The sequence below is a fragment of the Stigmatopora nigra genome, chromosome 4 (genome assembly GCF_051989575.1).
Source record: "Stigmatopora nigra isolate UIUO_SnigA chromosome 4, RoL_Snig_1.1, whole genome shotgun sequence".
Taxonomy (NCBI): domain Eukaryota; kingdom Metazoa; phylum Chordata; class Actinopteri; order Syngnathiformes; family Syngnathidae; genus Stigmatopora; species Stigmatopora nigra.
The window spans coordinates 8,289,652-8,308,313 of NC_135511.1; the positions used below are offsets into that span (position 1 = coordinate 8,289,652).

The 18,662-nt window shown below is 39.9% G+C and overlaps 1 protein-coding gene across 1 annotated transcript; it reads left to right on the top strand.

Annotated features, from left to right (window-relative positions):
• Positions 1–153: 153 nt before the first annotated feature.
• prr16 (proline rich 16) lies at positions 154–18,605 on the top strand. Its single transcript, XM_077716069.1, has 6 exons — positions 154–837; positions 8,314–9,402; positions 16,937–17,092; positions 17,237–17,322; positions 17,386–17,476; positions 17,693–18,605. Exons 1-2 carry the CDS (start codon positions 667–669, stop codon positions 9,187–9,189), a joined length of 1,047 nt encoding a protein of 348 aa, XP_077572195.1. The 5' UTR covers positions 154–666; the 3' UTR covers positions 9,190–9,402; positions 16,937–17,092; positions 17,237–17,322; positions 17,386–17,476; positions 17,693–18,605.
• Positions 18,606–18,662: the final 57 nt, after the last annotated feature.

The window sequence follows — 18,662 nt, forward strand, 5'->3', positions numbered from 1 at the left end:
AAGATATATTCAAATAATAAAAACAAGAAAAGTTGGTGTTTTCCCACCAAATAGAAATGGATTGGATATGTAGCACATTTACTAAAATTCGAGAGATAGAGGAGGAGAGAGAGGAGGAGAGAAAGCATCTTCTTCTATCTGGTACCACTCGAGTCTCCATAGAAGATGTGATGGAGACACGATGACATCCAGCCTGAGACAAGAAAACCCGGAACCCCTGGGGACATTCTGGATAAGAGGCGCCACATTAGCGAAATAGTCGATGATTGTGGATAATTAGAACAACTTGATTTCAATCTCGAACCGCTTTATTTGGTCAACAAGATGTTGAATTTGGCGCTTTCTGACTTGAAATGACATAGATTTTTTTCTTACTGCTTTGCGTGAGGTGTATCTGCAAAGAAAACTGAGGACAGGGAAGGCAAAAGACAACTCAAGTGGATATTCTCGTTGAAATGAACCAATATTTACACCGAAGCCTTTGGTGCCAGGCGGCAGTGCGCATGCGTAGTGGTGGTCGGCGTTAGCTCGCCGTCTGACAAGCCACCGCGTCTTGACCGGGCTGGATGATGCGATGTAGGCGCCCGATCGGGGGAAGACAAACACGGGACGTGGACATGGCCATAAAGTGTCATCGGGGCGGCGTGGAGTCGGTTTCACTCGTGGATGCGCTCATGGGAAGAGGCCGGCCGTGAAGTGGCAAGAATGTCCGGGACAACCGACGGCGCAGAGGGAGCAGTGGCCAAAGTGCAAGTGAAGAGGGAAATCAAGACCATCGTGGACAATTTGGAGACCATTCTGGGAGACCTGAAGGATGTGGCAAAGGAGCTCAAAGAGGTAAACGCGCACACACGTACACATGCACACACTTACACTTTCATCATGTGTTTTTTTTTTTGTTGATGGATGCCAGCAATTTCAAGCTTCTTGTGACACACATACACAAACATCCCTTAGCTCCTCCCCCCTGCTCTGAAGACATGTGGCCCAGAAGGTAGGTGTGAGCCCCCCATGACTTACCCACACATACAAGCTTTGAAGAATGTCACTGTGGGTGTGTTCCCTCATTCATTTCTAATGCTTTTACATCCCATTTCATCATCACCACCGGACCACCTGCCATCTGACTGCAAGTTCTACCCGATCCCACTCTTGTCTTATCTCTTCTCTGCCTATATCCATCATCTCTTACTGCAGGCATCTTTCAAAAGATCCAAAGTCTTAAGAAGATGCCTCGCAAAACAATCAAATGCAACTTCTGCTGCTTTTATGTCCTGCAACTTTTTTGTTGCTGTTTTCTCCATGTATCCCAACAGGCATTGGAGATGAATAAGAGCGCAAAGGCATTGTAATCAATCTCTTGTCGTTTTGTCTGTGTGATGTTCCATCTCCTCCCTCCCTTTCGCTCTTCATTTCCACCCCTTTGTTGCCCGCAGGAAATTGTGCAGAGGATCATTTGTTCGGACACCGCGCAAGCTGAAAAGATGCCTAGAGGGCCCGTTGCTATCAATGCAAGTGTCGGTCTCTAATCCCTTTGAGATTCACGTATCTGTTAGACGGGGAGCTGGATACGAGCCTTGCTCTGAGGAGGCACCCCGCACAGATGCTTGGCACAGGCCCGGATGGTGGCTGTCCTACAGCAACGTCTGCACACTGGGATGCTGCGCTTACATCTTGCACGTGTCCCAACAAATTATCTCTTTTAAGAGCGCGGCGAGAGTTAAACTCTATTACTTCATCTGGCCAGTCCTTTTTTTGGCACGCTTCAAAAAAGTCCATCCAAGCACGAGAGACGCACTTTGCATCACAAGTGTCAAGATGAACAGAACAGTGGGAGGCTGCAGGGATTTTTAAAAAAGAATGAGAGCTAGTTGTTGTTGCTGTAATTTTTATGAACGCTTCTGAGCCAAATGCGTTGGATTGCAAAAGTGAGCAATCAAGCTCACTGGAAGGCAATATGCAGTTTTTAAATCTTTAATTTGTGGCCAAATCCACACAAAAATCAGGCATTTCAAACTTTTGATGCGGCAACCCCGGTGATGAGTGGTTAGCGCACCAGCCTCACAGCTCTGGGGTTCTGGGTTTGAATCCAGGTTGTGGAGTTTGCATGTTTTCCTCAGGCCTGCTTGGGTTTCTCCTGGTTTCCTTCCACATTCCAAAAATCATGCATGGTTGGCTGTTTGGACACTCTAAATTTTGAGTCTGAATTGTTGTCCGCCTCTAGCTCAAAGTCAGCTGCAATAGGCTCCAGCACCCCCATGACCCAAGTGAGGAAAAAGTGGTTCAGAAACTGAATGAATCAATAGAAATTTTGAACTTGCAGCAGCAAGTCGTATGATGAAAAAATCTGTTGTGATCTGAATTCTCAATTCTCATTGGATTATCAAAGTGTTCTGTTGTGTTCCAGTCAAAACACCCCTCCCTTGGAAAACAGTACTTTTTGCCCTCATTTTATACACAAGCACTAATTTGCTGTACAGGCTGCACACTGCGTTAGTCTGCATGCCCTATACAGGCTAACCACTAAGCTACAGGCAAATATAAATCCGCATTTAATTAATTGGCCATTAAAAGTCACCCTCTAAGGATCCATGTGTACAGGTCCTTAGAACATACCTACCAAATTATATAATTGTGATTTGTCCACAAATAATGGAGGAATAGATTTAAAAAAATGATAGTGTACAGCTCAACAAAAGATAAGAGCAGTGACTTGACAGGCTTTGAGCTTGTAACAATAGAACAGCAGCTTGTTTTTAAAACACAACAAATAATACATCCACTTCATATGCCAGTCGGGGTGGTTTTTGATTGGCTACATAATTTTTTGCGTATTGCGTCTTAGTTCATAGTCACTGTCATGTGCTCCCCCTAAGTCTACGTTGGCCTTGAGTAGAGTTGGGTTTTTGTTTTTCTCCTGAAAGCGGAGCATTTAATCTTATTCAGGAACTACAGTTTTACACCAAAGCGCTTGGAAATATCGTTTAGCTTTAGAAGGCAAAGCTTTCAAAGTCCCTTTCCGAGTGTCCCAAAGCTCGGGGAACATGAAAAAGGTGCACTTATCAAGGGTTCTTCTGCTCTGACTTTTAAAAACAGATCCGCCAAAAAAGCACATCACTTCACCAGCTAAAGGGACCTCACGCAAGAAACAATCCCTTCCCCATAGACAATGACTAGTTTACTGGTGCACGACTTCTGCTTGTTTTAAAAGAATGTATTCTCCATTAGAATGTCTTTATTGCATTCTTTTCACACGCCACAATAAACCACGATAATTCACAGCAGTCGAGTTGGATGAAGAAATGTCCAACGATTGCTTAAAGAAGACCAAAATTAAATCTGGATTTAAAGACCACTGACACAATTGGGGATTTCAAGCTGGGATAGGAAACTTCACCAATGGACTATATCTGTACTTTGATTTATGTGGTGTTTCTATCCCTCAAAAACTCGAGTGATTTTCACTTTTTGCAAGTTATATCTTAAAGTTGCTTTTTCTGAAGAAAAACTCCTAAGGCACATATGTAACATTAGGCATTAGAAACTGACCTATTGCTTGTTTGAAAATGCTCGTTTGGCCTGGGAATTGATTATTATTCATTGTTTCTGAAAACTGCGTGGGTTCAAACATATTTATTTGAAAAAAATAATAACAGCAAGATTTGTACTGTAATGTGAAATATCATTTGCCTGTTGTTAATTATCGAAATGGGCAGACCGGCGTAACGTAAAAGTGGTTAATCACTCTAAATTGCCCTTAGGTATGAGTGTAAGCGCGAATAGTTGTGTGTCTCCTTGTGTCCTGTGATTGGCTAATTCAGGGTGTCACCCTAGTTAACTAGGATAGGCTCCAGCACCCCTATGATCCTTGGGGGAGAATAAGCAGTTCAGAAAATGAATGAGTTATCAAAATCAAGTTCTCTTCAGAAACGTTTTTTTAGAATGTTTTGGTATCAGTACGAGTATCAGAATAGTTTGATTGATACCCAGGCCCACACACTTGATGCTGATTTGTAATTATAAGCAGTGTTGCAGTCAAGCCACACTTTTCTTCGTTCTCTGTCAAAGGCAATGGAAAATAAATGCAAAGTAACTGCACTGACTCATCAGTTTTGTGGTAACTGTTTAAAAGAGACCTAACTTTTTTATTTATTTATCCCTTCCCTTTTTTTTAAATACAAAAAGTTATATTTAGAATGTTTATACGCATTTATTGGACACAACTTGCCCCGTTCAGTTTGAAACACTCCCATTTACACGCTTGGGATATTGAAACTCTCAAATTAACCTTTATGGGATAACATGCAAACTCCACACAGAAAGTCTAAAGCTGAGAATCAAACCTCAGAACTGAGAAAGTGACATGCCCACCACCCGACACATTGTGTTTCTCTAATTCCTAGAATCATTTCAAAAGACAGAACCCCATTCAACCATCTCTAAAGAATAGAAGCCACAAGGTTAAAGAAACTGCCTTTAAGGAGCTCTAAGACTGAGATGTGGTAAGACTACAAAAAAAGTGATGACTAGATTCTTCCAAAGAACATTGTGGTCTATTTTACCCGTCAGTCATCACTCAAATGCACTGTTTTTGTCCCATCTCTCTCTTATTGCAGTGTGTCTCAAAAGATTGATTCTGAGGTCATGCTTTTATAAAAAATCAAGGTTGAGTTTTACCAAAAATGCACCAAAGTTTGCTGGCAGATAATGTGGCTGGGCTTGCACAAATATATATATAAATATATATGTATATATATATTTTTAGTTTGTGGAGGTGGGTAACATATAGCTTGATAAGAAAAAACATCACAAGTTTTCTCAAAAAGATATGCAGAATAAGCAGACAGGGTTGACCAATAGTATCCTCTCTAATGTGCAAGATCCATGGCTTCTTTTTAACAGTTGTAAACTTTTTACAAGCTGCACTGCTAGGGATGATGACTATGCATAGTAAAGCATAAAGATTCATCGGTTTTACATCAAAATAGTAATCACAATAATAATACATTTTCACAGTAGATAGAAATCAGATTTCAAAAAAGTTTTGAAAATCATGAAGGACAACTCAATATAACAGAGAAAATGAATCGTTCTATAAGATAAATATTGTAATTTTATATTTTAAGTCGTGACAAGTTGGTACAGGTTGCAATAGGAGGAAATATAAGACTTTTTTTACGAGTTGGGTTCATTGGCAACATGAGTATAAAAAATGGTCTTGGAATTTCAGCGTTTCTCTAAAGCCAAGATTATGTTCCAAAAAAGCTAGTGAAAAATACCAGTTTTGCAGCCAAAAAAAAATGTATAGAGTTTGACGTTATCATCTGCAGTGCATAACATCCTTAAAAGATTCTAAGAATCTGGAGCAATGCATATAGGTCAAGGCTGAAAAATCTTACTCGATGCTCGTGATTTTCGGACCCCTAAACAGCACTGCGCCACAAACAGCAATGCTACAGTACAAAAAAATCACAGAATGGACTCAGCAATACAAATACCAAAAACCATTGTCCACAAACACAATCCACCGTGTTTTCTGCCATTCCCAGCTGAAATTATACTGTGCAAATAAAAATCCACTTCTAAACAGAATGCAGAAATGCAGGCGTTTTCTATGTATGGGGTTGCGTGAATATGTGTGGGAAAGGCAGCTTGCACATCTGGAAAGGCACCGACAATGCAGAAAGATGTATTCAGGCCATAGAACAACATATGCTCCCGTTCCAATCTTATGACCAAGACAGAAGATTCATTCATTTTCTGTTACGCTTATCTTCATAAGAGTCGCGGGGGTGCTGAAGCCCATCTCAGCCGGCTTTGGGCTGTCAGCGTTTTACGCACTGGATTGGTTGCCAGCCAATTGCAGGGCACATCTATTCACACTCACTCATATCTAAGGGGAATTTAAATAATGCTTTGTTTATATACTTTATGCTTAATAGGGTAATACAGTCTTCCCTTCATTATTATTTTAATTCTTCATGATTTGTTCTGCTATTAATTATTAAAAAGTAATTTTCTTTTTTTTCTTTTTAAAGTTCATAAACATTTGAAAATCCACGCTAAAACTCATAAGGGGAATCCACTCTTACTACTAGGACTATGCATTGAAGAATAAAAATTTTAAAAAAGGTAGTTATAATAGGGGTGACTCTACTCACTAAAATTGTGTCAAATTTTAACATTATCCAACTGAAAATTGCAATGTATCTTTTCTCTAGGTTAATTCAGCCCTAATACATAGTGGTGATGAGGATGTGAATCAACTCTTCTGACCATTTTATTGTTGTGATAACTAAATGGCTGCCATTGACGACAATAGGTGTCCAATCCTTTTCACTTGGAATGGTTGGCAGCCAATGATCACCCAGTGCCATGGCTTCTCTCTGCACAAGTGGTGTTATAAAATTCAAATGACTATAAAAGCAATGTTAACAGACATCTAAAAACTAAGTATAGTAATCTATCCAGGCACTCTGTTTATGTTTACATAATTTTTGCTCGTTTGACCAAAGTGCATCTTGTGTAAATATTCCTATTGTTGTTGAAGCACTGAACAGCCTCAGATAATAACCCATTTTATGGCTTGTTTGCGACACACTTGTTGTCCTTTGTCCACCTCTTGATTTCAGGGTTGAGTTTAATTCAAGTGTTGGAAATATCAGTGTTGTCTATGTGCCATTCGCATCCATAGTGCTTGAGCATTTACCTGCTTTTCTCCGTCAACACACTGAACTCCGTGTGGATGCTTCTTCTGTGTTTAATGCACAGCAGGCCGCAAATCCATCCAAAGTACTCCTCTTTTTGAATTCTTCCCTTTTTTGGCCTAATTTACTCTCGCTGTGTTCAATGGAATCTCCCACTACGGATTTCTACCGTTTCTTCTTCCACCTTGGCACACCCTCTACATAATTAGAACTCGTCTTGCTGTCATTATGTGCTCGCAGGGCTTATATCTAATGTCATTTTCAATGTCCTTTACTGTTTGGAAGCTAGCAGTCATAGTATTATTGCTTTCTCCTGTGGTTCCACAAGCAGCCTTTCTACAGTGCATTGGTTCTTAACCTATGTTCTATCAATGGAGTTTAAGGCTCTCAATCCACAGCCTTTATTACATTTCCTTCCGATTCTTTTATCTGACAGGAGGAGAAAGTGGTTTGCTCAACGGAAGGTTGACCAAGGCTTGGTTAGAGGAAATGTAGGCTGATTAGGTGGCAGTCTTGCTTTAGTGTAGAACACAATTTGATTGAATTTTTACACTGAAATAGTGTGTGTGATGCAACAATAGAAATAGGTGTGTAGAAATTAAAAAAAAAAAGAAAAGGAACAGAGGTTGGGGGTGAACATATAAAACTACCGTTTTTCAAGGTGTAAAGCAAGAGCAAAAGTCAAAATCATATGCAGTAAAGTTTAATGTTTTGAAATATGTTGTATGGGCTATGTGTTAAAATTATCAAATGTTTTTGTTGTTTTTTCATATGAAAACATCAATTTTGTGTAGAAAGAGTTTGTCAATTATTTGTGGAATAACAAAATGTAAACCTGTTTTGGCCTTGAAAATATTGCATATTGCTTTAGCGTCCAATTATAAAGTATTTGGTGAATTATGTTCGGTACCAATAGTAGGATTAAGAACAAAAAAATCTAATTATACGCAAAAGACTGACTGAATTAATTCTTCCAACCAACCTTTTTAAATCACTACTACTGCATTTTGAACGTGCAATTCAATAGTATTCAACACAAGCCACCTGGTTTCAAATTGAATGTTTTAGAACAGCTTCCTTTTCAATATTCAGGAACAACTTGAAGTTTAATGACTTCATATACGAACATGATCCATTTCTTGATTTCAGTGGCAATGAATGAGGTAATGGCACCTGAGAAGTAAAGCTGCCCAAGTGCAATACTTCCTGAATGTTGTGCTCCTTCACCTTTGCTAAGACGAGCTATGAGTTACTAATGCCAGGATATTGTTGATTTTGCCACTTCCCTGGTGTGCTTTGCTGAATGGGATCGTTGTAGTCCATCAATCAGCTGTGAGTCTGGTAGGCTCATGGCCATCCCCATAAATTGCTGAGATATTTCTTTTCCTCCCAACGGAGCGCGTGTCAGTGTGTTATCTCAATCGATATTTAATCTCCCGGATCAGCCTCCTCAATCACATTTTAGCCATTTCAATGTTACACGTTGAGCTTTTCATTGCATTGATTAGGGTGATGAGATGGAGGTTAATGCTCGTTATTTCTCTAGTTTTCTTTACTGATAATGTTGACGTTGTTTTTTTTATGTGACACATCCTCCCCGCCCCAGGTCGTTCATGATATCGACACCTTGACGTGCGACCTACAGCTGGAAGAAGATGGCCTGACAGACAGTTCCAAGACGGACACGCTCAACTCCAGCTCCAGTTCCACCGCCACTACCACCACCACGGCGTCCAGCCTGGAGAAGATGAAATTCTTTGCCGACGACTGGCTCTTGGCGCCGCCGACCCCCGTGGCCCCTCTCCTTGCCTTGCCGCCCGCCGTTTTGACCGTACACAAGAAGGCACACCCGCCGTTGCCTCCGCCCAGGCTTACCTCGACGAGAACCGAGGATCACTATGGAAAAAATCTGACTCATCCGACGTTAGTTCTGTCTGGGAATCTATCCAAGGCAAACGGCTCATCTTTGAAAAACGGCGTTGTTTTTCCTTTCAAGCCAAACCGGGATTTATTCTCGCCGACGTCGTGTTTCATTACTAATGACGGCGGGCTCCCGGAGTCCAGTCTGGTTCCTACGCTGCCCAGACCGATGCCCCTTCTCCGTCACGAAAAGAACAAGTGCCCAAAGGCTCCCGGCAGGGAGCCCCGCGAGAGGGAGCGCGTCCGTTTCAGCGAAAAGGTCCAGTACCACGGCTATTGTCCGGACTGTGACCTCCAGTATGACGTGGATGAATCAGAATTGCACTTACAGGCCGAGCTCAACGACATGCGACTCAGCCCCGTGCACTATTGCTCACCTTCCTCTCCTCCTGCGTCTCCTCTCCCTCTCCAACTCATGTTGGAGAACGGCGGCCTTTCGGTCAGCCACAGTTTTCCACCCAAGGCGATCACCCCCCCTCCTCCGCCTTGCGTACCTCCTCAGCCGGGTTCCCTCAAACCCCAGAAAACAATCCTGCGTAAATCGACCACCACTACGGTTTGACGACAAGCCCCGCGACCTGTCTTACATACGCGATCCTGAATCATTCATCGTGTTTTCTACTTCGTGAGCGCCGTCTCCGCCAGTCTGATTTTTCGGATTATATAAACAACAAGGCCGGAAAATGGGGGACCGAGGAGACGATATCTAAACGCGAAGAAACAAGCGGCATCAACATGGATTCTGAGACGTATGCACACCGATTCAGACAAAGCGGTGAGTGTGGCAAATGAATGAATATATTAAATTAATATGAAATTTATTATAGTTTTTTACTGCAGACTATTGTTATAATTATTTTTCTACTCTTATTACTTCACATTTTTTTGCTACCAAGACATACACCAAAGGGTACGTTTTTTTTAAGGTTTTAATATTTTCGAGCTGCGATTTATCTCCTTATTGATTTGTTTTATGTGACTTTATTAGTGGGTGATTTGTGGTCTAGTTATGAATGTCCAGTCAGGCCTTTCTGCATTGTAAAATAAAAAAATAAAAAATAGGCTTCTGAAAGGGTGTTCTTATTTAATATTTTAAGCAAGCACAATTCAGGTTTTTGTCAATAACTTGTTACTTTGAGTATTTGTGACAGACCTTACCAATCTGGTTAAGCACGTTTTGGGGTAAAACCTGCATTTCTAAGTAGGAAGAACTTGAGATACTAAGTCATACTAACTCAAATGAAAGTTGTAAAAACTAGAAATATTACGTTCTGCTTACAGTACTTGAAATTTTACGTTCTGATAACGGTACTTGAAATTTTACGCTCTGTTTGCGGTACTTGAAATTTTACGTTCTGCTTACTTAATTTCTGTTTGCTTCTGAACCCGGCTTTTTCCTTCCTTATAATCCCCTTAAAAGAGTGCGCTGGTGACTGCTTAGTCAGCCAGACTGTGCAACTTCACTTCAATATGCATTATCCTGCCATGCATGTGTATGCAATTCAATTTTACTTCAGTACACTTCAAATTTTATGTTCTGCCTACTTGACATATTCTGCTTATTTCAGATTTGGAGTTTTTGGTAATGACTTGCATTAGCAAGTCTTCCTATCCTGCACCCTTGTGAATGCGAGTGAAATAGGTTGACCTGAAATTTCAAGTTAGGCTGACTCTTTTTAAAATGTAGTTATAAATTGTTTTGTGTTTTATGATTGTGCAGTTCACAAAAACTACATGGCCTATGATGGAATATCTGGCTGCAGCCTGTAAGTCTGAGCCATAACATTGCTATCAGGTGCATGGTTGGGGTAAGGGATTAGTCATGTTACGCCCCAAAAGAGCATGTCAAGTCCCAATATAGCGGCAGGCAGATAGACTGTTCTTTATGATTAACTGGTGATAAGTCAGTATTTAGCACAACTTTAACCAAAACTTTGCAAGAGTAGACTATAACATACAGGCGATCTTATCATTGTGTATAGAAAATGGGTGGATGAGTGGATGGTGCCATTCAAGTGATCACTCAATTATACAGCGGGCTGACTGTCCTAAAAGTCAAAGCTACCTACCTGTCTGTGTAGTGTCTCCTGGTACTACCAAGTCTAGGAAAGTTATGTCAAAAAAACACTGATTAATTAATGGTGTTAGGAAAGGAAACCTGCTTCCCTTGCATTTTATATTCCAGCTGACACAAATTTAACTACAAAGTCTCAATATGAGACTAAATATATATTATTATGCTCTAAATAACTCTAATATGGTTGCTAGCTGTAGAAAATAGGAATTCAGCGTGTGAATATGGAATCTAATGTCAGATTGCTATGAAGCTTTTAAAGTTGTGCTGCTTTAGAAATATAACCAAATATTTATAACAGCAATAGAGCATCCATTTTGACAAATTGGATGTATATCCCAGTTTGACTCTGATGTACCTATTAGGTCTTCGCAATCTATAAGGCAAACAGCTAAAAAATTGAGGCTCAAATGTTCTATGACCAGGAATTCTGTAAAGCCTGCTTTGCATATTGGACATATGAAATCCGTTATTTACTTGATTTGGCAGAAATACCAATTTGGTATAATTTAAGGGTAATTGCTTCCCCAGTCAGGGAAAGCGTTGTTAACAAAGGTCATCACTTCACATCTATTGAGCAAACAAGGTGGAAAGCATTCATTTCTTCATGTAACACCACAACGTAGCATTGGCTTTCATGTTTAATAGGCCCGCTGTGTTTGTGCGTGAACTTTGTGTGCATGTGACTTTCTAATTGGGGTGAGTGTGTGCATGTGTGTGTGTATAAACACATGTCCAGCGGGCCGAGTTGGGTAGACAGCATCCCCTGGAGTGGGCTGAGAATAGTAGTACCTTCCTTGAGGAGATGCCCTTAATTAGTGGCATTAGTCTACGGCAAATAACGCAAAGGCCCTCACACGACCTTCGTGCTGACTTCAGCCACAACCACTGCACGTTTTTAACAAAAAGAGGGGTGAGGAAAGAAATGAATTGAAGTTGAACCGTGTCAGAGCCACAAATGTGGGCCAAATGCTGTGTCTTTTAAGCGCGGCAGTGCGTTGCATAAACAATTTTCATGTTAATGTTCACCTACATCTGCTGTCTTATTTATCCATCTGCCACCATGATTACGCAAAAACCACTGGGCTACTTTCAAATGAGATAAATGGAAAGATGCTGTGTGACCCGTATACATTATGTACAGGAAGGGAGTCATTATAGAATTGAAGGATATTTCGATTTTAAAAAGAAGCTTCCACTTTTCTGATTTTTTGCTAGAAAACTATTGAATGCTTGCTTACTGATAGGATTCCACCGATCCACTTTTTTTCAATTTTGATCAGATCCTGATACCTGAAGATATCTGTCGATACCGATACAATGAAATATTGTTATTCAGGCCTCGCTGTTTGAAAAATCCATGCGATCCATCAACAATTTTTGAAGGATGGGGCTGAAAACGCCCTCCAATCATGGAAAGACGTTTTGGGGTTGGTGGATGAGTGTGTTTCCTTGTGTGTCTGCGTGATTTGTATGTGTTTTGCCCCATTGTGTCCCTCCTGGCTCGCCTTCCATTGTGTGACCTGGGTGTTTGTATTTAGTCGTCAACCCCTCTCTGTGTATTTAAACCCTAGTGTTTTATGGGAGTATTGTTTCATATTTTCCTGTGCTGGATTGAGTGAGTACTGTTTTACCTCTTTGTTCGGTATGTGCCTCCCCTGTTTTAGTTTTATTAAGTTAACTTTGTCCCAGTTTTTTATTATTTGTATGATTTATGTTTGCACTAAAATCCTAAGTTGTGCACCAGCACTTCCTCTCCTTTTATCTGCTTCCCACTCCTGGGTTCAACTTTGCTGTGCAGCCAAAGGCATTTTATGACAAAAGATCCACATACAACCTATGACTTAATTCATTGTTGATTAAATATGTCTATGTCGTTGACAATGTTAGAATTGACAATCCATTTGAACTGTAGGGGTTCATTCTCTATTAGCCTCTACCAGGTCAAATGAACTGTCCATCAGTTGCCACTAATCTGAGTGAAAAACATTTTTTTTTTAAATCTTGATTATATCCTCAGGGATACACTCTAGTTAATAGCACTCTGTTGTTTCATCAGTCAGCCAGCTGTAACAAGGTCCCCCACCTGCAGACTGGAATTTCCACATGTGCTGCTGTGGCTTTTAGTTGCTCCTCAAGGTCAAGGCAAATGGTGCCCACTGGCAAAATGGACATGTGCAGGACTTCAAAGACGCATCAAAGCTTATGTTTTTTTTTCCCTCTGAGGCAGGAAAGTGTCCAACTGCGCCATCTGCTCAGAACTGGCAGTACAGTACAGCCTCCTCTGGTGTGTAAGGTCTGCTCAGAAATGGCCTCTGTCATAGATTTGCATGATGACTCTCATTTACACATACTAAGCCCACGATTTACCTTTTAGTTTTTTCAACCTAATAAGTGTGTTCCATCTGCCACAACACACTGATTCACTTGACATGAAAAGAGCAGCATGCTCGACAGAATGGCGTTCAGCCAGTGTCATTGATAAGCAAAACACATACAGGCTTTGGCTGTCTTATTAGCTCATGCACTAGTCAGTGGAGAGAGGAAATTTACACTCTTTTCAGCATTGCGTATACAAGAAAAAAACTTAAAAGCCAAGAGAGCATTTATTGTTTGTCCTTCTCTGGTCAGTTGTAATTTTCCGGTAAAGGGGGCAGCAGCATTTTTCCTTTTTGCTTCCAATTCATCTTCTGTCAGTCATACCCAACTTTTGGCACATTAGTGGGTCATGAGGGACCATCAGGTGTGCTGTGGGAAATCCGGTTTCACTTAATTGGTCTGAAAATGATATCAAGGGTGCAATGAAGCTGAACATTTAAGGTGTTGAACATCATTAATGTTCATCTGTATTCGAAAGGAAAATTCAAAGATTTGGAAACTCTATGACCGATTCAATTCAGTATTCTTTAACAAAATTAAAAAAATATTATCCCGCAAAATGGGTATTTTTTGGGAAACTGTATTTATTGCAGATAGCTAATGCTCGCAAATTAAAGATACAATTGTAGACTAATTGTGATAATTAATTGTAGAGATACCACTTTACTTATATTTTTAAGCTTGATGTCAAATGTATAAATTAAAGCTACTCTGAGGGCACTTGCATTGCAGAAAGTTAATTCCATGGTTCAAGTGCAAGCCTTTCTCTGCTTCTGTGCCACCTTTGGACTGAAAATAACCTTTCTGTGAAAAAATAATTACCTCATGTAGAATTTTTTTTGAAGACCGTCTGCATACATTTGCTAGGCATAGAGAGGAAGGATTGAAATTGCACTTTTCATTCTGAAAGGTTCATACTAGTTTGCATGGTGTGACGAGTAAAATTGACATTGAAAGTAGACATGTACATTAATACTGTGATTGTGCGAATTGTTCAATTTTATCTTAATCTTTGTTGATTTAAAAATAATTTTTCAAATCATCAGAATATACATGTGAAGAGAATTGTAGGTCATTCTTTTTCTCATTCTTTTACCTAAAATTAGGGGTTCAAATAAATGGTTATTCCTCATTTAGTCTTAAAAAACAAATGAAAAAGCTGTGAAGACGGTCCGCTAACCAAAATGAGTTTGACACTTTTCTTTGAAGAATCCCCTAAAAAATAGGAATTGGAAAAAAAACACAGACATAAAAAAGATTTATTCATCCAAAGTGATGCATCTGCAATGTGGGTATGTTCTTTGACTAGTAACTGTCGGCTTTGTAAAGATTATATTTTCATATGGACACAAGGATTCAGAAGAATCCACCAATCATGAATCTGTCAAACCTTATCTGCTACAACCAAAATTTTCTCTGAAAAAGCAGGATCGCTGATGTAACATTCAACCATTCAGTTGAATGAATCTTTAATTAAAGCCTTTCATCTGTCCGAGTCTGATCTTCATCATGCATTTGGCAGCAATGTGAAATGAACATGGAAGATCCTTTTCAAAATGATCATATCACATTTCATCTATAATTTGAACCTGTTATACCCATTACAATACACTACTATACAGTAAAATACTTTTATAGGATGAAAACAAAAATACTTAATCAAATATCAAAGCTTAATGTAACATAAGTAATCATTCATTCATTTAGTGTACCTCTGATGCAATAATCTACACTTTCATAAATATCTGTTGTTATAATATTTGTGTCTAGTCTTGTAAAAGCCTAAATTAAACACATGGTCAATTTTCATGCATGCCGCAAATATAAAAAATGGATTTGAGATGAAGTAGTTGACTGGGGTTCCCACCAGTAGGTACTAAGTGATATGTCTACTCAATGTTTATATTATTATTATCATTATTTATTTGATACTTTTATACATACTGTTTCCACAATCGTCAATTGCCATAGTGGCTAAAATCGTGACAGAAATGACAGAAAATTTCAATTCTTTGTTTTTTTTCTTCTCTTTTTTAACCAGGATTCTTACATCTGCTCTATACATTTTATGTTTTTTTTTAGAATGTTTTAGAGGCATTTGAGAGGGATAGAGACAACAATTAAATAGTTAGCCAAATGGCTTACAGCTCATATAGGGTGCAGTACAATTTTGAGTACATCACATAAAACACTTCGTGTATGAAGAAGGGAAAAACAGTTGCATTATTTTTATCTAGAAGGAAAAATGACTTTTTATGATCCAATTCCTCAGGATAAGTCAGTGACTTCATTTGGCCTTTACGGATTTATTATTATTTATTATTTGGTTCGTCTTTCAGTGTGTAAACTACTTTGTTTACTGTGGGGCTCTACAAACTATCCCACAAAAGACTGCAGTAGGTGCAAGATATCATTCCCATTGAACTAGAGAACACATTTTCACCAATCAGAGTAAAATCAATTGAATGCAGTCAGATACTGCAATTTCCATCCAAAGTCTAAATTTGTTAAACTGTCTGTGTGGGGTCGGTCAGAATAAAGATCTGGACTCCCCTTAAGAGAAACCCCTTATTTAGGGCCTCACTTACCCTTAAGCGCCTTCTCCCAAGCACAGGATCTTGCCATGTATGAGGTATTTATGAGTTGTAATGGCCAGCGAGGAGGTGGATATTCACTGCCTCCATGGTGATTCAAGAGTGAGTCAGTCGGATTGACCTACTCCCTATTGCAGCTTACCACTGTTCTCTGGAGCCCACCTCTCTCTCTCCTCTTCTTCACATCCCAACCTCTCTTAGTGATGCACCACCCCGACTCACCCAACAATCCGCCAGTACTCTCTGGACGCATACATTTTTCTATCGTTACAGTATATACATGGACGAACGACCAAGGCAGGCTTTCAAGTGCTGCCTTTCATCAAATAGGCCCATCGCTGCACTTGTTTGTCTCGCACGTCCTCCACTGGCTAATTTAAAATTACAAATGGAGCCTCCCTCTCAATACGATTCCGCTGATAAATGACTTGGCGGGGCCTCGTGTGTTTTCACTTTGCGATGGAGCGAAGCGATGAAGTGTAAAAGCTAATTGGGCAAATGATTACACCTGCTGCTTCCATAATTAACTAGAACACGGTGCCGTTAACGCGATGTCCTCCCAGCGAGGCAGCCACCAGAGGGGAAAATGGCTCGGAAAATTGCTTCAACATTGAGTGACAATGAGTGGACAAAATGTGGAGACCGTGCAACCTATGACCAATGCTGTCGTTTAGCGTATTGTAGTCTGATAGGGTTCTTCTTCATATGTTGGCATTAGATTTTTTTTTTTTTAGAAGATCATAATCATAATCAATACCCGCTTCCTTCTTTATGGAGCACTCGTTTTACATAATAATAATGCTAGATGTGCCATGATTTCTTTTTGTTAGGCTGAAAATAGTCTGCTTGCAAATGGTGTTGATGTGTTCATTTGATTATTTTATGAATATAATATTGCAGAGAAACTTTTGGTTTAAAGGCAAATTTATAATTATGAAGATGCTTGTCAGGTTTTATTATTCATGACTTTTTGTACTGTAAGGAGGAGGTTTTATCTTTATTGTACAAAAGAACAACAAAAACCCTTTTTAAAATCGTATTTTATATTCTTTATGGTCACATAGTTACTTTCATAATTGATTAGCGAGGAAAGTTATTCATTTACTTATTCACAAAAGTTTGAAGTTTCCAATTGGAAAGACAAAAAATGTGATAGCTCATTGGATTGGTTATGTCATGTTTTTCCTGCTACAGTAACCATATTAAAACCGAAAATATTATTTCTCTTCCTCATTTTCCATTTTCCAACATTTTTGAAAAAGCTCCAGGGAGCCACTAGGGCAGCGCTAAAGAGCCGCATGCTACTCCAGATCCTAGGATTGCTGACCCCTGGTACATCGGATGAAGAGGTGGTACCAGAACTCAGCCTATTGGATGTGCTGACAGCACTCGCAATCAAAGTACAGAATCACGACTGGGTAAGTTTACAACAATATCCATCCTTTGTTCCTCCAATTTTACTTTGAGTTTTCGGGCAGACATAACAACCGACGGGTATTTGCAATTATGCACTCGTCGACAGTACTTAAAAGGTTCATGAGTGTGTGGGTATTTTTTCGCAGGCCTGGGAATTCCAGTTCGTGGCTCAGAATATGCAACTTTTCCAGCAAGATGTCGACCCATACTTTCAGGAGATGAAGACAAAAAGGTGCACCGCCGCCATACTTTTGACTCCCGCCACGCCATAACCTTTGACTGACCGTGCGTTTAGGTTGGAATTTCTGGAGTATGCGGAGACGCGGTTTACGCTATTTAAACAGTCTTGGGGCGAGATGTCTCAGTGATTCCGGTGATGGATTGAGGTCAGTCGACATGCTTAAACTTCCCAACTGGTTCTGACCAGAAATGCAGGGACAGTTACTCCTTAAAATCTATTGTATTGTGTTGGACTGGAAAAGTAAAGTAGCCTATATTTGATGGAGTTGGGGCTTTTTTCCTCGTCTTTGAAAACAGCCCAATCTGGCAAGACTGCTCTAGATCTGTCTTCTTAAAATAATAGAGAATCATTTTCTTTTTAGGACATCCAGCAGACCCAGGAAGACTTCCAGCAGGCCAAACAAGTACTCCTTCATTCCCCTTCTAAAATTGACCAGATCCACGAGCATCACAAAAAGGGCAATTGCCGAAAATTTCGAGTGGCTGGCCCGAGGTCAGTGTAAGCTTTGACTTTTCAAAGCGGGCCTGGCCCCCCGGTCTCGAAGGTCCCCGTGTCAATTCAGGTTAAGAGATTTGAGCGTAGCCGTCCGCCGCCCTCTCGAGGAAGACTGATGCCACTGACTTCAATCATTCTAGATATATTTCACCCTTTGTTGAGGCCAAATAAAAGCAAATTACTGAGGTAGATTTGTGTCTTCACTATTATTCTTACAATTCACAACCTCAGTTCAATCCAAAAAAAGCTTTTTAACAACCAAAGACAAAAGGTGTTTAAATTATTTTTCTGATTAAGTATTTTTTTTCATTTTATTGGAGTAACATTGGTTCATGTTTGGAGCCAAATTTTGGGTGGGAAATGTATGTCTTCATAATAATTAATTTGTTTTCCAGCCCACCAATTCAGGATGTTCCCTGCATCTGGCCTGTTGTCAGCTAGGATAGGCTCCAGCACCCCCCATGACCTTAATGAGGATAAAGTGGTTCAGAAAATGAAATGAGATGAGAATTCGTTTTCCATATTAGTTTTTCTGACCCATTTATTTTTGGGTTTCATTTTTGAATTATTTCCCAACTCTTTTTTTAGTGTTACTGAGTTGTTTTTTTATTATTCAAGTGAATGCAATACGGTGCTGTACATTTTTGCATTACTTCTTTGTCTATTTTCTTCCTTTTTTTGCAAACTACCAAGTGCATATCACAACATAAAAGTGTAATAAAGCGGAATAAAGATGTCAAGTGTGAGCTACGCGCAAACGCCTGGCCAGTGAATATTCATTAGCTGCCTTGTTTCCTGCTCGTCGTTAAGGCCACCAGCTTATCCCCCCCCCCCCC